The sequence below is a fragment of the Benincasa hispida genome, chromosome 12, assembly GCF_009727055.1.
Source record: "Benincasa hispida cultivar B227 chromosome 12, ASM972705v1, whole genome shotgun sequence".
Taxonomy (NCBI): Eukaryota; Viridiplantae; Streptophyta; class Magnoliopsida; order Cucurbitales; family Cucurbitaceae; genus Benincasa; species Benincasa hispida.
The window spans coordinates 74,819,035-74,845,659 of record NC_052360.1 but is presented as its reverse complement, the minus strand read 5'-3'; the positions used below and the strand labels follow the sequence as shown (position 1 = coordinate 74,845,659).

The 26,625-nt window shown below is 32.3% G+C and overlaps 3 protein-coding genes across 4 annotated transcripts; 2 read left to right on the top strand and 1 right to left on the bottom strand.

Annotated features, from left to right (window-relative positions):
- Positions 1–3,810: 3,810 nt before the first annotated feature.
- LOC120092922 (cytochrome P450 81Q32-like) lies at positions 3,811–5,986 on the top strand. The gene is made up of 2 exons (XM_039051166.1): positions 3,811–4,761; positions 5,311–5,986. Exons 1-2 carry the CDS (start codon positions 3,856–3,858, stop codon positions 5,926–5,928), a joined length of 1,524 nt encoding a protein of 507 aa, XP_038907094.1. The 5' UTR covers positions 3,811–3,855; the 3' UTR covers positions 5,929–5,986.
- Positions 5,987–7,659: 1,673 nt separating this feature from the next.
- On the bottom strand, positions 7,660–20,541 carry LOC120068177 (nodulation receptor kinase-like). 2 transcript variants are annotated; one of them, XM_039019883.1, is made up of 15 exons: positions 20,405–20,541; positions 18,515–19,079; positions 15,902–16,389; positions 15,639–15,789; positions 15,267–15,338; positions 15,103–15,171; positions 11,417–11,488; positions 11,199–11,270; positions 10,922–10,977; positions 10,111–10,337; positions 9,722–9,848; positions 9,568–9,636; positions 8,583–8,772; positions 8,335–8,467; positions 7,660–8,221 (listed from the first exon to the last, which is right to left on the bottom strand). In XM_039019883.1, exons 1-15 carry the CDS (start codon positions 20,505–20,507, stop codon positions 7,880–7,882), a joined length of 2,736 nt encoding a protein of 911 aa, XP_038875811.1. In that variant the 5' UTR covers positions 20,508–20,541; the 3' UTR covers positions 7,660–7,879. The 2 variants fall into 2 exon arrangements, with proteins under 2 accessions (XP_038875811.1, XP_038875810.1); XM_039019882.1 differs by having other exon boundaries at positions 10,922–11,100; positions 20,405–20,539.
- Positions 20,542–23,931: 3,390 nt separating this feature from the next.
- Positions 23,932–26,082, top strand: LOC120092564 (CRIB domain-containing protein RIC7-like). Its single transcript, XM_039050685.1, has 3 exons — positions 23,932–24,039; positions 24,574–24,676; positions 25,574–26,082. Exons 1-3 carry the CDS (start codon positions 23,959–23,961, stop codon positions 25,915–25,917), a joined length of 528 nt encoding a protein of 175 aa, XP_038906613.1. The 5' UTR covers positions 23,932–23,958; the 3' UTR covers positions 25,918–26,082.
- Positions 26,083–26,625: the final 543 nt, after the last annotated feature.

Genomic DNA, 26,625 nt, shown 5'->3' with positions numbered 1-26,625 from the left:
AATATCATATATTAACAATCACAGATGTTCGTATATATTTTACAAACTACAGGACACGAGACTTTAGGGCATCAACCCCAACAAAAACTTCATTTGTGACAATAGCAAAAACCATCACAAGCTGCCTTAGACAAAATATAGAGCCAACCAACAAATCTCCAACATGCTCTCCCCTTAGGTTGAGATTTTCTTAAGACAGAATAATCATACGATAACCAAACAACAAAAGAGTTGTTAGAAATAAAGTCTAAACAACAACAGTAACAACTAAAAGTACAAAAGTCTTTACAACTGAAAGCAAACAAACAAAACCATTTAACTAGTCAAACACAACCGAAACAAAACCAACAGGCAAAAAAAAAAAAAAAAAGGAGCTCCCCTTTAAGTCTCCGTCTCCAGTTTTCACCATTGTCTTCCCCCTTTCTGGCTTAAAAAAATCATTCTCACCTTTGAGAGGAGAAACCCCCACTAGTCCTGGATAGGACTACCCGCATCACATGTAACACTTCATCAATCTCAATCTTACGTTCCTGAAGTTTTTGCATAACGAATATCAATGTCATGAAACTCATTTGATAACAGGCGAAGAATACGGCTGCCAAATGAAGATTCAATTAATGTTTGACTTGGGCCATTAAGATGTGGAGTCATGGTTGTGTTGTCAATGTAGATACATGATGACTTTGCAAGAGCTTAGGATGAATAGAGAAAATACTAGAAGGAGAACCAATGAGTTCAGTAGGTGTAATTAAGTCAGGTTTATGAGATAATAAAAATGCCACAGATCAACTGTAAATCGGTAATCGAAGGACTTTTGACCCATTGTGGCACTTTATCTAATTTATAACAAACAACCCATAGTTGAACTGAGCCCAAGTCCCAATTTGATAAATCAAAGTAGCCAGAGAAATAGAGAGGCCTGACTTATGTGATGAGGGACACCAGTTTGAGATTCCAATCTTGTGGAGAATGACTTACTTCATGCTTAGCACGACTAAATCTAGCTTCACCTGTTGGCTAATTTATGTACATATTTAGGAAATCTAATTATATTTTAATTAACACTTATTTTCATAAGAACTGAAAATCATTTTCGAAATAGTTACAAATTTTTTAAGTATAGAGAATAAGTGTATATCTAGGAGCAATTTTGAAATGATTAAAATAAATCATTTTTGTGGTCTATATAAAACCACTCTAAAATATACTGGTTTAATTTCACATTTTTCTAAGTAATTTTCATATTATGAAAATCGATTTTAAAGGGTTAAAAAAGTGTTATCGAAGTGGTTTTGAAAATTCTTGTAAGTAGAAATACTAAAATTGGTTTGAATTTTATATTTTAATTAAATTGTTACCTTAACGAAAGTTTAAAAAGCGAGATGATTATACATTAAAGATTAATTTGAATGGTATTAATATTACTGTCTGTAAATATTGGAATAATGGTATTAACAATTATTCCCCTGCTTCAGCATGATTCACGTGTTAGTGTTGAGCTTTTTAAAGATGGAGTAGCCATTTGATTTGGCCATTCAGCAATATGCGAATATTATTGTGATATTTTCTTTGTATGATACACCACACGTGATACACGCCCAACTAAAATTAATTTTTGGTTTTTATAATTTTAGTTTCTTTGTTGTCTTGTGTTATCTATATTTTCAAACTAGGAAAAAAATAAAAAGAAAAATTACTTTTCATCCCTAAGTTTTGGATCTATTGATCCCTAGGTTTTCGTATGTTCAATTTCGTCCTTGAATTTCAAGATGTTATAATTTTACTCTTGAAATTTGCGTTTTGTTTCAATTTGGTCTCTAAGTTTCAAGATTTTATATTTTTAATCTTAATTTTTCATTAAATATTCACTTTCATTCATTGACGTCAATTTCTATTAATTAGTTAAAATTAGTTATGAAGTGAAATTTTAAATTTAATTTTAAAAGTGATAAAAAAAAAATAGTGAAACTATGGCCTTATCTTTTGATTTTTTTCTTTTTCATTAATGGGTTAAAGGTGGGGATTCCGTAATAAATTAAATATAGTAATTCATTATAATTCGTTTTCTGATTTTTAATTTATTAACATAAATTAACACTAAAGAAAGAAAATGAGTAATTAGTGAATAATTGATATTAAAAGTGTAAATCTTGAAACTTAGGGATCAAAATGTAGCAAAACTCAAATGTCAAGGGTAAAATTGTAACATTTTGAAACTTATGTATTAAATTGAAACTAATCTCAAAACATAAGAACTAAATGTATAACATTTTGAAACCTAAGGACTAAATAGAAACTAGACCAAAAACTTAGGAACCAAATTAGCTTCTATGAATTTTTTTTTTAAAAAAAAAAAAATAGCTAATCAAGTGTGTAATTAAGAAGGATTAAAATCATAATAAAAAAGAATAAGAAAAAAATTAGAAAACAAGGCTAATTTTAAAAAAAAAAATAAAATAAAATATGTTTTTTTACTAACTTTCCATCATTTACCCCTTTTATCTAGAACCATTTACCCCTTTTATCTAGAACCATATTATATCGGTAACATATAAGTATCAGATTAAGATGATAATATGTGGGGAGGGTGAATTGAACGTTTGATTTCGAGGTTGAAATTATAAATACTATGCAAGTTAAATTAGACCAAAATGGTATATCTTTCTAAAATCATAAATTAAAAAAATATATATAACTATTTAATTATATAAATTTTCTATGGTAAGTAATGATAAACTATGTAGTTTGACAAGTTAAAAAGGAATGGTAAAAGTAACTCAAATTTATATCTAATCATGATTAAATTTTTCAATCTACACCCACTTATTAAATTATAAGTCAGTCACATCGTGACATCTTATTATTCAATAAGTCTTCATAGTGCAACTCACTAATTTTGACATTTACCAAGATTTTGTTTAAATGTTCCAACATTATATTAAAAATATACATAGTGAATGGTTTATGAGTGAGGTCATTCTTCGTCGATTACCTTAACCAAGCCTTCCATTTTAGTTTCTTGTTGTATATTTCATTATATGATCGGTATTCACTACACACGTGATACACGCCAAATCACTACCCTTTCGAGATTCAGACAAACACATTATTATTATTATTATTATATAAGAGACAAACAGATAACTTAGAGGAGCATACTACGTGAATCTTATTAGATAACTTGGAATTTTATCTCAAAATTAATTAGTAAATATGTTCTTTTTTATTCATCATTTTTAGATTCGATCTCAATTTTTTTTTTTTATTGAATCAAATACCTATTTAGGCTTTATAAGCTCGGAAAATTGTCAGAAATAACACCAAGTTTTCACCACTCTTTTTGAAAACTCATTCAAATAGCTTTTCTCAATTGTTTTTTTACCCTTTTGAGCCTTTCTGGTACATTTTAGGAGAGATTCTAATAATTTTTCTAAAATATTATGTGATCTTCCTAAATCATATACCAAATTTGATATATTTTCAAATTTTCTTTATATTTACCAAATATTATATCAAAATCTTATGAAATTTTAAAATCTTTAACCAAATTTCAAATTTTCAAATCAATTTATCAATGATGTGATTTTGATTTTTAAATTTTTGGAAAGATTAAATTTTTTTTAAAAAAAAAAGTAAAATATGGAAAACATATAAAATCTTGGATAGATTAACACCAAGATCAGTGAATTATTGGACACATTAATACCGAGATTTTATATATTTTCCGAAATCAGATTGCAATCATGAAAAAGATAATTTGGACCCAAAATTTAAAAATAGTATGATGAAGCCAAATTATATATATGTGTTGAATGAAGGAGGGTAGCTGAGAAAGAGATCAACAACGAGAGGGAAATGGAAGACTCCATCTTAGCATATTCAGCGATTTCAATTCTGAGTATTGGTATAGTTTTGGGAATCATAAAGCATTTGTTGAAATCAAATTGCTACAAGAATCTCCCTCCATGTCCACCCTCAATTCCAATTATAGGTCACCTCCATCTCCTTAAACTCCCAGTTCATAGGACACTACAAACTCTCTCACAAAAGTATGGTCCAGTACTTTCTCTTCGGTTCGGCTCTCGTTTAGTCGTCGTGGTTTCGTCCATGCAGGCTGCTGAAGAATGCTTCACCAAAAACGACATCATTTTCGCAAACCGTCCGGACTTCGCCGTGAGCCGGTGCTTGAGTTACAACCACACCACCCTTGGAGCGGCTCCCTACGGTGATCACTGGCGTAAGCTTCGTCGTGTCAGCGCACTCGAAATATTGTCTTCAAATCGTCTTAACACGAATTCCGGGATTCGGAGAGACGAAGTGAGAAGAGTAATGAGGAAGATATATGAAGCTTCGAGAGATGATTTTGGCAAAGTGGAGTTCAAATCAATGGTGAAGGAATTGACATTGAACATAACAATGAGAATGGTGGCAGGGAAGAGATATTATGGTGAAGAAGCAGCTAAAAGTAGTGAAGCAAGAACATTTCAAGCTATTGTGAATGAGCTTTTTGAATTTACTTTGTCTTCATATCCAGCTGACTTCTTGCCCATTTTGAAGTATATTGATATTCAAGGTTTTATGAAGAGGGCAAAGAAGCTTATCACAAGGGTTGATGCATTTTGGCAAGGATTGATTGATGAGCATAGAAGAGGTGAAATTAGTAATGAAGAAATGGAGAATTCTATGGTTGCTCATTTCCTTAAGTTGCAAGAGTCACAGCCCGAGTATTATACAGATGATATTATCAAAGGCTTGATTTTGGTTAGTTCATCTCATCTTTCTCTTTCTCTATGTAAATTCTGTTTTTCTAGGCTATTCTTTTTCTTGGTTTTCAACTCGTTGGAATATCTTGACTCTGTCGCAAGACAAACTGCGATTAGGCAATTGAGTAGGATGCACAAACATGAGTGTAGCCTAAATTTGATGATAGAAACAATCAACAAATAAATAATCAAACAAGAAGATCACTATTGGTGTGTACTATTTTATTATCTTGAGGAGCAACTAAGTATAGAAAATAAATTACAGATAGAGCGTTTATATATAGCATCCCTCTTAAACCTTAAACAGAATAAACCCAAAATAAAAGCTCAAAACAAAAGCAATGAGATCCCATGCTTCGTCAATCAGAGCACTAAATGACATATTCAAGCATTTCAACACTAAAAAGCACCTAAGTATTTTTCTTTGAGTTCAATAACATGTAGGGTAGGAGATTTGAACCTCTGGCTTGCATCAATTCTAGACTTATACGATTCGTGAAAGAATACATATCGTCTTTTCATCTAACAAACATATTTCATCTTACAGACGATGATACTCGGTGGCTCAGACACTACTGCGGTGACAATAGAGTGGGCAATGTCAAATCTCCTAAACCATCCATCAGTATTGAAGAAGGCAAGAGCTGAATTAGAGTCTCAACTGGGTGAAGATCAATTGCTTGAAGAAACCGATCTTTCAAAATTAAGTTACCTACGATGTATAGTCCTAGAAACTCTTCGGTTGTACCCGGCTGGCCCGCTCCTACTGCCACATAAGTCTTCAGCCGACTGTACCATATTAGGATACGACGTGCCACATGACACAATCTTATTGGTAAATGCTTGGGCTATCCATAGGGACCCCACATTATGGGAAGATCCAATGAGTTTTAAACCAGAGAGGTTTGAGAATAATAATGGGGAAGGGGATGGAAGTAGTAAGTTAATGATAGCATTTGGTTTGGGAAGAAGAGCTTGTCCAGGAACTGGAATGGCACATAGAGTGCTGGGTTTGAGTCTTGGACTGTTGATTCAATGTTTTGATTGGAAGAGTATTGAAGGTAAGGAAGTAGATATGACTGAAGGAATTGGGGTTAGTATGCCTAAAGCTCAACCACTTGAAGCATTATGTAAAGCAAGAGAAATTGCAACCAAGCTGCTTTGAAACTTTTTGAAATGCAATCAAATAACAACTCTTATGCAAAGAGATCTTCCTTAAGTTTTGTGTTGTATGGGTTTGTGGCTATTCCTTTATGCTTGTTTTAATATTTTGTCACAATTTCTTTGCCAAAGACTTCATTTTTTTAAGATAACATTTGGATTCTTAGTTAAATTACAGAAGTAAAAACAAGTTTTTAAAAAATTATCTCTTTAGTTTTTGAAACTTAGGATGGATTTTTAAAACACCGTTGAAGATAATAGAATAAAGAAACTCCTATGTTAAAATGAGTTTAATTTTCAAAAAAATAAAATTAATTAGAAATTAAAAACCAATTGCTTTTATTGTCACTTGAAGTATGCAATTATTGCTAAGTTGTTTTTTTGTTGCATATTATAGTGCTAACATTTGCATTATAACATTATTGTAAATATCTTTATCATATTGTTTTTACCTTATCCTACTTAGTTACTTTATAGATTATATATATTTATCTCTTCAGTGAATGATATAGATTATTTTGATTCTTTCAAACCTTGGGATTTACATAATATCAGAGCATTGAACTCTTCACATGTAATCTTCACCTCCATAAAATAACTCGCAAGAGATTTCTTTCCCTAATTAAGTTGATAAAGAGTTTTTCACTTGTCAAACACTCTATTAATGTTCTCTTTCCCATAATAACGAAAATCCAAATACTTCAATAATTTGTTTCCCATAATAGAGAAAATTCAACCCTTTGCATTTACATGATATCAAAGCATTGAACTCTTCACATGTAATCTTCACCTTCATGAAATAACTTGTAAGATACTTCTCTCCCTAATCAGGTTAATAAATAGTTTTTCACACTCCAAACACTCTATTGATGTTCTCTTTTTCCTATATAGAGAAAATCTAAGTACTTCAATAGTTCTTTGACAGATTTCGATGATTAACTAACCTAATAATCTCAAGTTCAATCAATTTTTTTATATGTATAATCATTCTTGAATCTTTCTACAACCAAGTTATTTTAGTAGCATAGATCAATGGTTATTCAGTTATGTGATCATCCATCTTAATGCTCCTAATAAAATAATGAATGTTTATTCTCCATGCATAATAGTTAGATTCATTCAACATGTGTTTAGTCACTTTCGATACTATTGGAATCAATTTGGACACCACTATTGTTTTATGGTTAAAACATACACAAAATCAGATTTAAAACCAAAAGAAATCTGAACCAAAGAAAACCCTAATATTCCCACGAGTCTTCTTTCACCTAACCACAAATTAGATATTATGTGACCAAAACGATCAAACAAGAGAGGAGAAAATTCCGACCACACCCACGGAAAAAAGGATGAAAAACGGTAGCACACGCGCCCACACACATGAACCTTACGTGCTAGTCATACAAACACCAAAATTTTAGGATCCTGTAGATCGACAACTGGGCTTTCTTTTGGAATAGACAGTGTCAAAAAATGACAACAAAATATATCTAGTAAATCATGTTGTACAACATATATAATAGATCATGTTCAAGTAAGGTCATTGTAAATATCTTTTATCATATTGTCCTTTATAATGTTATTACCTTTTTAACTCGTGGTGTATATATATATATATATATATATATATATATATATATTTCTTCTCAAATCGCTTACAAAGGAGGGAATTATCCTGTTATACATCACAGTGGATGCTTGAAAAGGACAAAGTAAATAACATGTATACATACCATTTTTGCACCTTAATAAAATAAGCTTCACTAGAAATGTACTAAACAAATGTACCATGGAATGCATCATGTATCATGCATCTCGCATATATATTCTAACAAGTAGACTTCATGAAAGTGCGAACATACTTTTTCAGCATTCCTCAAATGGTGTCCATGAATCCTCACTATCTGTAGACTAAACTAGCCTAGCAATACCTAGTTATCTAGTTTCATCAAAGACTACCTTGGCTCGGGCGGGGCCAACTCATGAGAGATTGGTGATGGCTCTGTCGGAGTTGGAGTGGGTGGTTGAACTACCTTTCTGTCCACAACCATTGAAAAACGATTGGAACCTCCAAAACTGTCTATGGACCTCATGTATTCTGAAGCATTGTTCTCTATGATTAAGGAATCCTCTAGCTCGCGCACAATGTCAGCCATGCAGGGTCGATAGGCTGAGTAAGGTTCAATACATGCCAATGCCACCTCCACCACTCTCCACATTGCCTCTGCATGGTAGCCTCCTTTGATGGAAGGATCCACAATCTCCTCAATCTTCGACTCCCTTATATTAGTTTTGGCCTGCATTTCAAAGCCACTCATAAGTTTGAAGGGTCTGTTTGGAATGACTTTTCAAATACTAAGAAACACTTCAAATTCAAAGTTTATAAAGATATCTCTGAATTGGGCCATACCCATTCAACCAAGCTCCATTCATTGCGTGGTTTATGAATGTTCAGAGGCTCCCGACCACATATGATTTCAAGGAGAACAACGCCAAAGCTGAACACGTCACTTTTAGCAGACAAATGATGGGTCGTATAATACCTGAACAACAAATATGAATTGCAAGTTGACAAAAATAAAACTAATCAACCATTTTTCATCTCTTTCTGGAGTGATTAAGATGTGAACAAAAACCAAAGTGGAACAAAAAGCTTACTCAGGATCCAAATATCCAGCAGTTCCTCTGACCTCCAGGGAAGCACCACTGTCACCCTCTTGAGGTGCATATTTTGAAAACCCAAAATCTGCAACCTTGGCAGACATGCTATGATCTAGAAGTATATTGCTTGATTTTACATCTCTATGTATAACACATCGCCCAGCAAATGTGTGAAGATACGTCAAACCTGAAAAAGTAAAGAGATAATTCCCCATGAAATTCCCCGTCATCCATTTTGTTAACTGTTAAATATAAGATATCGATATGGTTTCCAACTCAAAAGCTCTCTCTTTGAGGAAAGGTGGCAATGTTCTACACTAAAATCCACAATTAAAGATGAAATGAATTGGAGACGATCGTTTGATTTCAAACTCAAATTCCCATAACTATGAAAAGGCAACAATCCTGCGATGACCATTCCTCGTCACACAATTTATTTAGTAGGATTACTTTACGATACTTCTGGCCATCTTCCTTCTTTAGCCATCAGCAAAATAATCTCATGTGGGTCAATTCACCACATTGGCATTCGCACATAACTGCACGGGTCATTGCCGCAGCTTGGTACAAAAATTACATCATCCATCCAATCATCAGGGGTTTAAACATTAACAACGAGGCATTCTTAGAACTGGAAATGTGTGACAACCAAGTCCTCTGTTCCAAACAACTATTCTCTTGATATTGCCATTCTGACAGTGCCCATTGCCCAATCCCCCCTCCCACCACCACCACACACAAAAAAAAATAATAATAATATAATAATAATAAAAAAATCCATTTTTGTATAACATTGCTGAACATGGGACTTTACATTCTCTCTTCTCTAACCAGCTTTAACTAGCCCCATTTTCCCCGTGTCATATAAGTCTGGACTATTAGAGACCTAACAAAAAAAATTAGAATGCAACGGTAATATCAAAGTCAAGTCCAAGTACGAATTGGAAATTAAATGATCATGTATGACTACAATACAACTTGCCTCTGGCAGCACCAAGTGCAACTGAAAGTCTAGTGGACCAGTCCAGTGTCTTCCTCTTCGCCAGCTCACCTGGTAGATTGAAAATTTTGGTTTTATAATATCATACAAGAAAGAGGATATGGTGGTGGTGGAAATGATTTAACATGAAAGTTACCATAAAGACGATCTTGCAGTGATCCATTTGACATGAAAGGGTAAACAAGAATTTGTTGGTCGTTTTCACAGCAATAACCAAGAAGTGGTACCAGGTTCTCGTGCCTAATAGTTGAAAGCAGGTTTAGCTGTAATTCAGAAATGAGCAAATTCAGGCGGTGTAAGAAGCCATCTATAATTGAAAGCTTTCTAGAAGCTATCTACGACATAAAGTAATGAATTTTTTTTTTGTAGAAATATACCAACTTAATTGTGTCCAATACTTGATCCAACTAAATGAATGAATGTTAAAAATAGACGAGTAACAAAAAAGAATAAAGAATGATGTTTTTCTATGAGAACTAGAAAAAATAATAATAACAGTAAAGAAATTGGGATTCTAATACGAACCTCATTTTCAAATTCTCGTGTTCCCTGAGTAGATGTGGCAGAACGGACCTTTACAGCCACTTCCTCACCGTCAGACAAAGTACCACGATAAACAGATCCAAACCCTCCTTCACCTATTAAGGTTTTGTATTGCTGGGTAGCAGCTTCAATGTACTTGAGAGTAAATGACTGTATGCATATTGATTTTATAAAGGCATCATCTGTGCTGGGTAGAGAAATGATTATATCTGCATTTGAAGTCAGTTTCACTTAGTAACTACTGTATTTCACAAACGCAATACACAGATGAATATCACCCCGATGATTTATATTTAAAAGAAAAAAGGTAGATGGATTATGGCGAAGCACTTCCTCACAATGTAGTATAATGGATAGTCAGAGTCTAATGATCTTTGCGTAGAACCTTGTTTTTAATTCATGCATAACTTTCTTAAGGAACTTTGCATCATAAAAGAAAACATACTCTGTTATATTCTTTTTCTTTCTTTTTTTCTTTTGGTGGGGGTGGGGGGGATTTGGGGCGACGTCAAATTATTCAAACTTTGAAGGTTGATGAACCTTGGAAGTTGTTCATCACAATCCTAAATTCATTGAATACAGATGAAAATATAAAGAACACGTAATGTGATTCATTAACATGTATTCCAAGTAAATTTAAATGCCATCTCTTGGTAGTATCATGGTAGAAACTCTACCTAATCAGATCATGAATTTGAAAATGGTAAATTAATTTTTCTTTAAATTAAAAACTAAAAAATCATTTTTCTCTGTGGGAATCTTAAGATGCGAGAGTCATCAGAAAGTACCTCACCTTTCATCATAAGCTCTCTTTTCAAGTCATATCTTCCCCTAAACACAAATTTCTGTCTGCAACAGTACACATAAATGACACAAAAAATAATGGTAAATAGAACTGATCCACTCGCAACTGTTCCTATAACAATTCCTTTTCTCGGAAATGTTGATTCTGAATGATCACATGTTCCATAGCTGCAATGAGGTAGAATCTTTAGTTTCGGTTGAATTATCTAGCATACATTTCAATTCATAAATGCGACCAATACAAGTGTGGATGAAAGGACTCTTACTCTGTAGTAAGTCTTGACATGTTGAAGCTGGGTGGAAGCTCCTTGCCAAAGTTAGGATTGCAGCCAAAGTTTCTGCATATATATCAGAACACTGATAAAGTTGGCAGACTCATAACAATGTTCATGATTTGGTTAGGGAAATGCCTCTAGTCTGAAACAGTTTAAATTATACAAGTTTTAGATACCAAAAGATTGCATAATATCCTGAAACAACTTACAAGGTTATCAAATGTGGCAACAAAGCAAGAGATTCAGGGAGTTCTCCCGTAAAATCATTGTGCCTCAGATCCCTGGATATGAATAAAATTAAAATTCCTCTTAGCTTGTAAACCCTGACTACAATTTAGGGAGAAAATAATGGAAAAAGAAACTAATTGAAACTGTTAAAAAGATAGAAATAGAAGATACAAGGTTTACGTGGAAAACCCTAGAACAGGGAGGAAAAACCACGATAGAGAGTCTCCTTTTTATTATTTTTTAGCATAATATGAAAGATACACGAGAGTTCTTATTTATAGACTCCAGTAAGCCTTAATAAAAAAAAGGAAAGAAAATTAGGGTAAGGTAAATTACTGTCATACCCCCAGGACTATAAACAATCACCTAAGTCCCTTAGTTTCAACACTCCCCCTCAAGTTGGGGCGTAGATGTCGATCAGACCCAACTTGCTAACACATGAATCAAAATTTTACCTCAATAACCCTTTAGTGAGAACATCAGCAACTCGTTGATTTGATGGAATATATCGAATACAGATACTGTCATTGTCCAGTTTCTCTTTTATAAAGTGTTTGTCGATCTCCACATGATTCGTATGATCATGTTGTACTGGATTATTGGCTATGCAAATAGCCGTTTTATTATCACAAATAGAGTTTCGTCGGTAAAACACCATCTTGATGAAGATCAGACAGTACTTTCTTCAACTAGATTTCTTCATAGATTCTCAAACTCATAGCTTTGTATTCAACCTCAGCACTACTTCTAGCAACAACACTTTGCTTCTTACTTCTCCAAGTGACTAGGTTACCCCACACAAAGGTACAGTATCCTAAGGAAGACTTTCTGTCAATAACTGATCCTGCCCATTCAGAGTCGGTATAGGCCTAATGCATTTCCTGTCGGTTTTTCTGAACATTAAATCTTTACCATGAGTGCTTTTCAAATATCTCATGATTCGATTCACAACTTCCATATGTTATTCATAAGGTGCCTGCATAAACTAACTAACTACGCTGACAACATAGGAAATGTTTGGTCTGATATGTGATAAGTAAATTAGCTTTCCCACTAGACGCTGATACCTCTCTTTATCAACAGGAACTTTGTTAACAGAATCTCCCAGTTTAGCATTGAATTCTATAGGAGCGTCAGCAGGCTACATCCAATCATGCTTATTTCTTTTAAAAGGTCAAGAGTGTATTTCCACTGTGAGATAGAGATCCCTTCTCTTGATCTAGCCACTTTCATTCCAAGGAAATACTTTAGATTTTCGAGGTCTTTAATTTCAAACCCGTCTGCCATTTTCTTTTTCAGTCTGGTGATCTCAACAATATCATCTCCTAACAAGACAATATCATCCACATACACGATTAAGACAACAATTTTTCCAGATACTGACCTTTTTGTGAACAATGTATGATCAGAATGTCCCTGAGTGAACTCTTGGAACTTAACAAAGGTAGTAAACCTGTCAAACCAAGCTCTCGGGGACTGTTTCAAACCATACAAAGACTTCTTGAGTTTGCACACTTGATGATCAAACTGAACTTCAAAACCTGGAGGAGGGCTTATATACGCCTCTTCTTCTAATTCACCATTTAGAAAAGCATTTTTCACATCAAGTTGGTGGAGAGGCCAATCTTTATTTACTACAACAGAGAGAAGCACCCGAATCGTGTTTAACTTCGCTACTAGATAGCAGAGTCATTTTGACAATTCTTCTGAGGTTGTGGCTGAAAAGTACTTGCAGATTCACTCACAAGAGCCCGACCAGGATTGGGCTTGTCATTTGGAGGGCATCGTCTGCCATTCGGTGGTCTACCATATAATTTCTAGCACTATTCCTTTGTATGCCAGGGTTTCTTGCAATGTTCACACACTAAGGTCTGTTTCCCATTTTGCTTGTCACCATCATTACCAGATAATTTCACGCTAAAAGCAGCTGAATCAGTAGCAGACACAGTTGTGATGTTCATAGCACTGGATCTGTCTTCCTCAAGGTGAACCTCAAAACACACTTCCATAAGAGAGGGTATAGGTCTTTGTCCCAGTATACGATCTCACACTGCATCGAATTTGGAGTTCAAACCAGCTAGGAAATCATATACACGATCTACCTCCTCAATTTTGGAATATTGGACACCTCCACAAGGACAATCCCAGATAATCTCACGATACAAGTCCATCTCCTGCCAGATTAGGGACAGTTTATTAAAGTATGAAGTGACATCCATCATCCCCTATTTGCACTTGTGAACTTGTTTATGCAAAGTGTAAAGACGAGATGCATTATGCCTCTTAGAATATAATTTCTGAACTGCATCCTAGATATCTCGAGCAGTTGCAGCATACAACAATGGTTTCCCTATCTGAGGCTACATACTATTAATCAGCAGTGATCGTAGCAAGGAATCTTCTCCTTTCTAAATGTGCTCTTGAGGGTCCCTTGGTCTAGGTCTAGGTATCTCACCAGTTAGATACCCAGACCTGTGACGCACCTCAAGAGCCATTTTAATGGACTGAGACCAAGAGAAATAATTCTCGCCATTTAACTTTTCTCCTACAATTAAGTCTGTGGAATTTCCCATAGATCCAAACAAATAGTTTGCAATAGTTAAAGCAGATAAAGAGGTTATCGGATTCTCTGGAGGTAGACTAAAAGGAACGTCTAAATTCAATAACACTTGAATTTAAGTTTGTGGAAGTGCCTAGGGCTACCCCAAGAGCAGCGATTTATTGTTGAAAACTTGCATGAAGATTAGCCAATTGTTATTGAACCATTGTCGGAAATCGATCCTTGGTGTTCATAGCTCGGTGGCGCAGGAGAAAGAAATCCCGACGACGGCATGTATATAGTTGGCGGCTATTTAGGAGTTGGACCGTAGCTCGTAGCCGGCACATCATACGCGGCTAGTGACTTGCCTCTGTGGTGGGCGGAAGACTCAAGAGCACCGGCTTCAAATTTCGGTGGCTGGATGAAGCGGCTACCGACAGCAGGACCAAAATCAACGGTGGCAGCATTGGAGAAGAGAGCGGTCGCACTAGGGTTTCCAATCAGGTGTTGCAACAGACGTATCTGCAGGGATTGAAGATATCGGTCAATGGCGGCTTGGACAGCAGTGGCGGCGGCAGCAACGATGGCGTTCTCAGCAATGGTGGCTGCAGTTGGAGGTTCCATTTGCGGCGATGGTGGAAGCAGGGGTGGTGAAGACCTAATGTTATCTTGCACTAGTTGGTTTTCGCCAACGATGGCTAGGATTCCGTCACCATGCTCAGATACCATGTTAAAAGATAGAAATAGAAGACACAAGGTTTATGTGGAAAACCCTAGAATAGGGAAGAAAAACCACGATAGAGAGTCTCCTTTTTAATATTTTTTAACATAATATGAAAGATACATGAGGGCTCTTATTTATAGGCTCCAACAAACCTTAATAAAAAAATGAAAGAAAATTAGGGTAAGGTAAATTATTATCATACCCCCAGGCCTATAAACAATCACCTAAGTCCCTTAGTTTCAAGGGAAACCACTAAGGGAAATTTTGTAGTGCATATAGATTTTGATACACTTTATATTCAACAAAGTTAAATGTTACATAACTTCTTCATTAGAAAACATAAATCTATATCGAGGGAGTTAAGGGAAAGTTCAAAATCAAACAAAGAAACATCAGCTTATTACACTGATATCAACACTGAAGAAGTGGGAAATGATGGAATGTTTCCAGTGAAGTCGTTGTTGCTGAGATCCCTGCATACCACAAAAAGAATCATTTTGAAGTTAAACTTAGACTACTCACCTAAATATTAATGATGAAAAGACAATAAATTGTGAGTTAACCATACAGAGTTTGTAAATGGGCCAGCTTAGGTAAACTGCCAGGAAACAATCCTTTGAATTCATGCTCAGAGAGGTCCCTGGAAAATTGCACAAACGAACAGAATAAAGGCCCACACCAAAACAATCAATCACTGGAAATAGTAACAGCATCTCATTAACTAGGGAGAATTATTAAGAAGTAACTTAGATGATCTAATGAACCAATAATAGCTCAAACGTTTGTAATGTTAATTATTAAACATGTATGGTAAGAGAATCTGAGTTCAAAACCTGCCAACACAACAATTTCCCTTTGTTTGTTCCAATTTCAAGTGAATTAAATACATACTTGAAGTGAGCACAAGACAACTCATGAACAATAGAATGGAACCACTAACAGTTTGGTGATAACAGAGGATCCGTTGATGGAGTCACAAGCCAGACCGTTCCATGGAATCAAAAGACAAGGATCCCCCGACCAAATACCCAACACTTCATTTTGTTGGTTAGCAACCAACAATTCATCTCTCACCTTCAGAATTATTTCAACTGGGAAGCAGAAAATGAATTAAGTGAGAAAAATTGGCCAATTAGTAACAAAGTTCCAAAACCAAAACTCGAACATTATTTGCTTTCATAGCCAAATAAAACGTAATCTTACCATCATTCTCGCCAGACTCCTGAATCCATGGGCGCACCTGCATAATCTCATAAGCACTGCAAATGGGTCCTAACTCAGACCCGACTGAAGCCTTAACCAAGGTCAAATTAAGTGACCCATTAGCCAGAACGTCATAAAATTCCCATTTGTAATTGGACCCATGAGCTAGAATGTCAAAATTTATTGCTTTCTTTTCATTGTTAATGTAAATGTCAAACAATCTTTGGCCAGATTCAACAGTCTGGTTGAGCTCAACAAAGTGAAAAAAGATACGATACTCGTAAGTTGCTGTGTCCAGGTCATCGTGGAGGAAAACCAGGTGGTTGGGATGTGTAAGAGCAGTTCGAAGGACTTCCAAAGGAACGCCAAGCGAGGCATTGTAGTTGGAATTGGAAGAGATGTTGATATTAGGCTGTGATAAGAATCGACCTACATTTTGGGAAGATGGTGATGCTTTCCAAATTCTATCGATCGGGTCATTTGGGTATCTGAAATTTGCAACACCGTTCTAGTAAATTTTTTGTGAGACTGTGAAATATCAGAATATAATGTAGACAAGAGAGTTATAGTCACTGTTTGTTTGTTTTTTTTTTTTTTTTTTTTTTTTTACAAATTACAAAAAAACATCCTTAAAATATGATAGTAAAAATTGTAACAGGTACAAATTTGTATAATTACTATAAGTTTAAAGATTCAATTTTAACATTTGTATAAATTTGAGTACTCAAATTTTATAATAGAAAGTTGGAAAGTGTAATTGTAAGTTGCAACTACCATCATACTTTATGGATAGTTTTATAATTTGTCCTCATTTTTTTTATAAGAAATGGTTTACTTTTAGAATTTTCAAGTTCACTTATCCTTAAGGGGATGTTTCGGGATCTTGAGTTGAATTATAAAGACCGAAGTTAATATGTTGGAGTTTGAAAGTTCATATTTGGGGTGCATAGTTGTAAGATGGAATTTTTTTTATAAATGTGCAGATGGAGGAGGAGAAGATAGAGATCCTCAATAAATGTACAAACTTTAATAGTAAACATCATTGAAGTTTAGTTATTTTACACCAATTATAAGTTGGTATTCCAAATACGCTCTCTACCATTTGGTAATCCTTTTGTTTATGAATTTTTTATATAAAAAAAAATTAAGTCTATTTTCTCTTAATTTCTTTCCACGATTAGTATTTTTTAATGCAATAATTGAATTTTTAGCTAAATTAAAAAAAACAAATAAGTTTTTAAAAATTACTTTTTAAAAGAAATTACTTGATTTTTGAAAACATTGGTAAACAATAGATAGTAGAATAAGAAATTTAGAGGAGAAATAAGTGTTTATAGGCTTAACTTCCAAAAACTAAAATTTTAAAATCAACTAGTTATCAAATGGGCTCTAATTTTCAATTTTGTTTTTACTAGATTCTAGAGTTTTAAAATGGTTTAATATCAATTTTCAGTTTGTGTCTAATTGTTATTAGATAGTTTTTAAAATTCACCAAATTTTTAAACACGGATTTGAAAGGTTGTGGACTTTTTAGATGCAAAAATTCAATTTTACGTATAATAGATAATTTTTTTTAAAAATATCTAATAGGTAAGAGATGTATTTGATACAAAATTAAAATGGAACAATCTACTCAGAATTTTTAGAATTTAGAGATTTATTAAACTGCTCTCAACCTATTCTAAAAACTATTTCATGTTTAGATATGTAAAAGACACCATTTTAATGGACTAAACTTTTTAATTTGACCAATAAAAAATGTAAAATCAGATAAACTCCTTCCTTCCTATATTAAATTTTCTTTTCATTGCCTAAAAAAAATTCTTTTCTCTTGTTTATCACAACTCATCATCAACTTGCTTATTTAAAAATTAAATTTTAATCTAATCATATGCCCATGAACTTTCGAAATATTAACATTATATTTTTAATTTTGTATCAAATAGATATTAAAATATTAAAATATACATGTTAATCTCTAATCAATAGAGTTAATTTCTTGAGTAACAACGGGAGGTTTGAGATCAAATCATTGGTCATTTGAGATTGCAATTGATGTTTTATCTACTTAAATGTTCTTTAGCACATGAGATATAATTCTTTTCTCAAATGTTCTTTAACATATGAGATATAATTCTTTTACTCTCCTGACCCACTCAAAAAAAAAAAAAAAAACATATATATATATATATATATATATATATATATAATATATATATAATCCCTACTTGTTGAGCTACAAACCTTTTACTTGTTTACACATATTGAATATCAGTTTAATCATACTTGTTTGACTATATCTAGATATATATTAATGCAACTCGACATAAATTACTCAATACCAAATTTTAATTTAAAAAAATATATAAAGCACCTAATAAAAGATTTAATTCGTTAATGATAAAATAAATAGTTTTTAGCCCAACCTATTAGAAGAAAAAAATACTTGAGCATCATCATAAGTTAAACCTATCTTTTCGTAGCTTTTGTGACCATTTTTTCTTTATTTTCTTAAATATTTTGAATTTTTTTCTACCATAGATTATGAAAAGATAGATACAGTTTAAATACACGATCGACACAGGGAAAAAAAAGTAGAAGGGAATAAAATACCTGATATCCAATATGGATTCTCCCAAATTAAGTCTAGAAATGAGTTTGAAAATGTGAGATGGAAATCTTGAGAGATAACTAAAATCCCGTAGTTGTCGAAGCTCAAGATATGACATATAAGCCTCATCTTGTATATTGTTTTTCTCCAAGCAAAAATCTATGTAATTTCTTTCAGCTTTAAAACTTCCTTCAATCACCACCGAGTCTTGGAAGGATTTGACCCAACCCAGAACCGTCTTCCCAATATAAACACCAAATAAAGACGACCAATTATCCCGGCTGTCACCGTCACCGCCCCTGCCACCGCTACTACTTGATTCGTTCACCAGAAACGTACCCCTTATCAAATATTCTTGCCCTTTTACAGTGCTTAAATGATAGCAATATCTCTTTTGTCCTATGACAGTACTACCAAACATTCGAGATTTCTCATTATTATTGTTGTTTATGTTTCCACAAGTTGATGAATCATTTGGGAACAACCATTGGGAATCTTGTTTCCACTCAATACCTGTGTTTTTGTCTTTGTAGTTTGTGTCTGCACAACATGCTAAGCTCACAAAACCTGTATAATTTTACGAGAGTGGAATATCAGGATTTGAACTTCTAATTTAATTTAGGTAAAATTATTATAAATAAGAGAAAAAATTGGGTGCTTCCTTGGATGCATCTATTTTGGTGCATCTCAAAGTACAGTTTAATAAAATATTGTCACGTGGCATTTTTATTTTTTTAAAAAAATATTTTTTTATTTTTTTTTGCGTGGTAAAAAAGTGAAGAGCATATGGGTTAGGTGTAATCATTGCTCAATAAATAATTTCTATCTTAAAAATTAGAACAAATTGCAAAAGCTACCCTTGAAGTATGGTGTTAGTTGCACTCTTAAACTTTCAATTACAAGAATTGGTCTCCTAAACTTCTAAAAGTGTGTTAAAAATTGAACCCTCAAGCTTATAATAATTATAGAAATTAGACTCATAAATGATAAAAATTGAACTCTCAAACTTATACAATTATGTAATTTTGAAGGTTTAATTTTAACACTAGGTTAAATTTGATGGCTCAACTTTTTAAATTGAAAGTTTAAGGGTATAATTATAACTATACCCCCATTTTTTAGAGGTGGTTTTTGCAATTTGCCCTAAAAATTATTTATGAGAATTTTATCAAACGATAAAGACTAAATTCAAATCATAAATCATAGGGATTCAATTATAACTTTCTCTAAATTAAAAGGACCAAATTTACAATTTAACCTATTAAGACCTATTTAGGAAGCGAGAATGTGATGGATTTGTAATTCGAAGCCCAATTTAGACTTAGGGCTTTGGGCTCGGTTTGTAACCCCTATTACATTCCATTCTCACGTTTTCAATCCAACTTTCTTTTCTATTGTTTTCACTTTTCACAATCTCATTCCAACGTCGTTTAAACATTTCATCGTAATCATGATTCCATGCTAGCCTCCTAAACAAACCCCTTAGTTTCTAGAAGAGAGGATGGAATCGTTTGATATAACTGTGAGGATCCCATATCAAAAGAATCAATAAACATCACAATTTTTATAAGATGCATGAATTATTATTTTCATTGTCAATTGATTTTGGGATGGAACTCATTTATCTTATATAATATCATAACCTTACTAATTCTTGACCTTCAAACCTCCAAGACTAAACACAAATAATCATTATATGGATCTAGGATTCCACGGATCAATTTAATCCCACAATCATCAACTTTCTTAAACAAACAAAATTATCATTTTATCTTCACCTAAAATCATGATCAAATGAAATTTTGAAAAGAAAAAAAAAAAAAAAAAAAAAGAAATTCATGAGATTGGAAGTATTTAATGACTAAAATTTCCAACCAAAATACACTACTAACCCTCTTGTGCTGTAGTTGGATGAAGGAGAATGAAGATAATAAGCAGCTGAGCAATGGTTGAACCCCAATTATAGAATCCTCTCATCATCTTGATCTCTTCCATAACCAAGCTTTGATCTCCATTTGAGACTAACAAAACCTTTAATCAACTGTTTTGATCATAATCTACACAATATATATTTCTATGGACTCAAATTTAGGGACAGGATTTTCAGAGAGGATTTAGAAGATGGAAGGTAATGGGTTAGGTTGAGTTGACCTCAAATTGAGCAAATACAAGGAGAATAAAGGAATTTGCATCCATCCTACAACAACTTTGGTTATTAGAATCAAAACAAAGGTTGTAATCAATTTTTTAGTTATAATTATTTGTATGACTAGTATTATTAATTTGGGTTGGTGATAAAGACATAAATTAACATTGTTTAGACTAATTATAGTTTATAATATATTGGCTTTTTTCAAACAATAATAATAATAATATATTGGGTGGATAACCCTTCATCTTCATGCTACAAGGAAGAGTACTAATGCATTTTTTCTTCTCCTTGAGATTTGAGTTGGTTATCTATTTAGTATCTAAAATTTTAAAATACAGAATGTGATATTTTAATATTGGGATTTAAAAAATATCTCTAAATGAATACTTGATTAGGTAGAACATTAGTTCAACTAATGGAGATGTGTAATGTGATAAGGTGACAATTTTCATTAATTTTTTTTTATAAAATTTAGTTGATGTGGTTTTTTTTTTAATTCTTTTATTTCTCTTTTCCTACCTTTCCCTCTCTTTTGATATTTTGATTTCTTTTCTCGAGTTCATTGCAATTTGTAATAATTTGTCTAAATTTTTCTTTACAACAATTGTAGTGTGTATATACTTAATTGGTCTAAGAAGTTGTGAACTCTTGAGACTCACAATGTAAGAAGTTGATAAGATATAAAATTAATGTTTTTTAATAGTGGAACCCACTAACTCCTTAGACCAAACAAGGAGTGGAGTTCACGACTCCTACTTCCAGACGTCCTACTTCACAATTTATTGGGCCAAACACACCATTAATGCCCTGTTGAACGTCATTTTCTTTACGTCCTTACATAGTTTGATTAATTGCATCTATGCCCTTTTAGTAATTTTTCTTTACGTGCTTACATAGTTTGATTAATTGCATCTATGCCCATTTAGTAATTTGAATTGATTTATTATTATTGTTGTTTTGTAATTTGATTTGAAATAAAGGGAATAATATAAAAGTAAAATTAAATCACTAAACCAATATAAAATACATTGAAATTTTAAATAATAAAATGGTTTTTAGAAAACCTCCTCAAGTTCACTTTTACAGAAAGTACGATATAAAATCGAAAACAGAGAACGATCAATTATTTAATGCTTACAATTATTTCGTGGAGTTAATTTGTACCGTAATTGATCATATTTTATTTAATTAATGGCCATAAATTAGGATTTAACTAGAACAAAATATATAACGTCCAAAACTTAATGTATAAACATACCGAAGATTGCAGATTAAATATTCGCTAATTTCACTTTATGTATCCATTTCCATTTGTTGAATATTAAATATTTGAGGCCAGAAGATTAAACCTTGTTTGTTAATTTTCATATTGTGCTCCATTATAATTCCACCTTTTTTTTAATAATAATTCAATTGCTCTTACTATTTTATCCGTTTAAAGCTGGTTTGTTTCACATGTTTTCAAACGGTTGAAATTATAATACCCCAAATTTAAAAGAGGTGCATGATGAATCGATAACACATTAGAATAAAAAATATTTAAAAGATATAAAAGTATAGTTAAAAAAATTAAAAGAATTAAAAATTACTATGTATACCGATAAAATGCATCTTTCCTTTCAGTGACTCAATCATAAAAACTTCTTAGTCAAATATATTTAGCTTAGAACAATTCTATATTGGATGATCTCTTGGAATTTTCTTCGAAAGCATGTAAGAGGACAAAACTAAAATAATAAATATCAAATATTTGGGATATCTATTAGATATTAGGTTGTCGAGTCATTGGTACACCCCTATCAAAGGGTATAGGGATGATGATGACAAGATTTGGGCCAAAAGGGAAAGTCCAAGACAAGGAGTGACCTAAGGATAGAGGAAAGTGGCATTGACTCGGCCCATGCCATCGTCCTCGACCTCGTTCAACCAACATTATTATCAATATATGGTAGAGTCGAGAACTAAGATACTATAATCTAAAAATTCCTTGCTAACTTAAGCATTGAAGCATGTATTACAAGCACCACACCAGAATCTTTTAATCTTGCAGGTCAAACCCTTTATCTTCGAGTTAGAAATTTGCAGGTGTACATTGTCACATGAAGGCCAAATACGTAATTTTTGTGTCCGTATTTTGGCACCAACATATACCAAATTGATAAATCAAATGCAAATATTTAACTTCACGGACATTAATTGTCCCAAATATTTAAAACCCAAACATATAAATCTAATAATTTAATATTCATACCCCATAAAATAATTTTTATCCTTGACAGTTAAGGGAACGTCAAGAATTAGTTTAAATTAAAATCTGGGTATATAGGTAAATAAGAAACTTTGATAAATCTGGAAAGAATTGGATGAGTTAACACAGGCTGTAATTCAGAGTAGAAGAGCTGTAAAAGTTAAGGCTAATTATAGAAGTTAAAGGTTAAAATTTGTAAACATTTTGTAGCTAAAATTTCGATTGGTGGAGGTAAAAAAAAAAAGAAACAATAATGAATTGGAATATTGCAGCTCAAATTATCGATAAGCTTCTCTGGAACACAAATAGTTAATCAATAGTCCATACCCTTTTTCCTTCCTTCCTCAGCTTCTTGACCCATTTCCAAAAATCTTGCCCCAATTAATTTTCAAGAACCATTTTTTCTTTTCCCCCAACAAATCAACATGTCAGAATCATGGCTTCTCACTGCCTCACACCTTCTTTCTTGTATTTAGAGGTCAGACAAAACAAAATTTTCAACTTTTATTTGGAGCTTTCGTACGATTCATTCAGAACGCCTTTATGATTAATGTCTCGTCCCTCACAAATGAAGATCAGAATAGAGATGATCGTCTACACATAGTCATCTCTAATACGCAGATTTCGTTATGTTTTTCCTATTTCTCTTTTATCTATCTTATTATTAATGGTTGAATTGACTTAACTGGTTTTTTTTCTTTTTTTCTTTTTTTTGATAATAATTCAGCATTAAACTGGAAGATTTGATTGAATCTGGGGTTGAGAAGCTGCATAATTCATAGACAGAGTGTGTGCTAAAGGAGATAAGATCATATATATATATATTCTGAATGTCAAATAGCAGAGTGAAGGGGCTTCTAAAGGGCCTAAGATATATATCTCAAATATTTGGCAAGTAGAAAGATTTTTGATTTATTATATTTATCTTTCTTTTTTTTTTTTTTTAAAAAAAAGGAATAAATAATCAGTAGAAAAAAAAATCAATTAGAATGGCAACATTATATTTTTGAGATCTTGGGTTTACAGACAATGACAAAGAAGCTGAAATGCAAATTGGGCATCCAACAGATGTAAAGCATGTTGCCCATATTGGTTGGGATGGTCCTTCTGTCAATCCTCCAAGCTGGGTAAGATTTTTAAATTAATTTACCAGATAGAAGATCCGAACCTTTTGACTTTTTAGTACATTATTTCTACATTGACTTATTAGATTCAAATATCATTTTAATTCAATTTCATTTATACAATATTCAATTTTAGTTCTAGTCTCAATTAGCATTTTCTACATAAATTTATTCACATATTGTATCTTTTCTTATACCAAAATTTTTATTATTATTATCAAGTTTTAATAAAAAATGACATCGAATAATTAAATTTAAAATTTATTGAAAATATATGAACTAAATTCAAGATCCATTCTCAGTACATAGATTAAAATTAGATAATTCAAAGTAAAAATATTAAAATGGAATTGTACTACAAAAAAACATGAATCAAAATGATAATATTATTATTTTATCGAATTCAAAATCATTTATATGAAAGGGGAGATTCGAACTGAGAGAGATTTATGTCCTAATTAGTTGTAAATTTATTTATTTATTTGCATACATAGGTGTATATATAAATATGTATATAAATGGTAAGTAATTTTGCAGATGAATGAATTTAAAACAGCGCCATCGTTTTCATCAGCTCCTTTGTGTCTTCCTGCCCCTGGAGACATCAAAGAGGGCGTTTCTGTGAAATGGGTGTCTGAAGGTACGCTTACTCAATTTTTTATACATTATAATTATAATATTATTTCACTTAAATTAAATAGAAAACGTTTAGAAATATTTTTAAATATAACAAAATATTACTTTCTATCTATGTCTATAAGTGTCAATGATGATTTTGATAATAAATATGAATAGTGTCTATTATTGTTTATCAGATAAACGGTAACATTTTATTATATTTGTAAATAAGTTGGTTCGTTTTTCTAATTTTTATAAACTTAGACTGAATTTTTAAATTTATATCCACTAAACTTTATAAATTGTCTAATAAATCTCTAAAATGATTTTGTATTAAATAGTTAGGTCTTGCATTTTTTATTTCTTCCCCTATTTGACATTTAATACTAAACAAAATTGAAAGCTTAGTGTTATAAAACATATCAATAATTTAAAAAAAAAAAAAAAAAAACCCTTGAATAAATCATGGACCTATTATATACAAAATTACAAATTTGAACTATTATTAGACATTTTAGAGTTTATAGATTTATTAAACACAAAATTGAAAGTTTATGGTAGATGATTTTAGAAACAGTTGACACGAACATGAAACTTAGATACAACCCATTAATTTACTCCCGCTTACAGATTCTGAGGCTTATGATTTTGATATATGATTTTCGACTTTCAAAATTATAAATTTAGTCCCAATAAAAATTTTAAAATAATGGATCTACAAACACAAGAAAATTGAAAGTTTGTATTGTACATCAAATTTATTTATACCAGATTAATCATTTTTTTTTAAAGAAATTGAATTTATTGGAGACCTAGTCCACACAAAATTGAGAATTTATAGATTTATGAAATATTTTCGTAAACATTATCAAAATGAGAACATATAAAAATGGAAGAAAATGTAAACTTGTGAATGTAGATCGTAGCAGAAGAGGAGAAAAAGGTTCGAATTCATCAGCAACAGCAGCACGAAGTTTAGGGGACATAACAAAAACATCAAAACATCCATCGTCAGGGGAGTCTCCGACATGTAGAGAAAGGTCAGAGAGACAAAAAGCAAGACGGTCTTCAAAGTCAAAGGAATCGTCCTCCGACCACGACCACTCGCCCAGCTCAAGCCTACCCGACATCCCAAGAAACGGGCGACGCAAGAAAACAAGCAGAGCCAAGCCGCACATTGCCTGCAGAAACATACGTGTCCCCTCATTCCGATCCTGGCACCACCTCCGGAACTGGATCCATATCTATATCCAAGGACTCTGATTTGTGTCAGACCCCTTAGTTCTTTCATTTTAACTGTTTTTATCGTTCTTATTCATATCTTTTACCATATGGATTTTTACTTTTTACTTTTTTTACTTTTTTACCATACCATACCCACCAGAGACCAGTGTATGCCCATATTTAACTCAAACTAGTCATTCTATATTACCCAAAACCAGTGTCTCTCGAAAAGAGAGACCTCATAAGTTTCTAAACTAAATTTGTAATTTAAATTAAAGCGTATATGAAAATGAAGGAACAACCATCGATGAAGTTAAAAAGACAAAGTTGGTCTCAGAAGCTCCATTCTTTAAAATTATAGGGTTAAATACTATTTCTGTTGGTGTCTATACTTGGTTCTTATACTTTTAAAAAGTAACCATTTTGATTCCTTTATTTTCATTTTACTCCATTCTTAAAGAGGATCAAAATATCACTTTTTAAAGTTCAAAGAATAAAATGAAGCAAATTTAAAATTATAAAGACCAAAATGAACCAAAATTAAAATTATAAGGACCAAAATAAACATTTTAAAAATACAGAAACTAAAATGAACGAAAACCAAAAACACAAAAGTACAATAATCAAAATAGTATTTAAACCAAAATTATAATATCGTCGTAATAAGTTTGAAATTTATATATTTATATATTTATATTAAAATTATAAAATTAAACAATACTCAAGAATAGTGGTCAATTTTGAAGG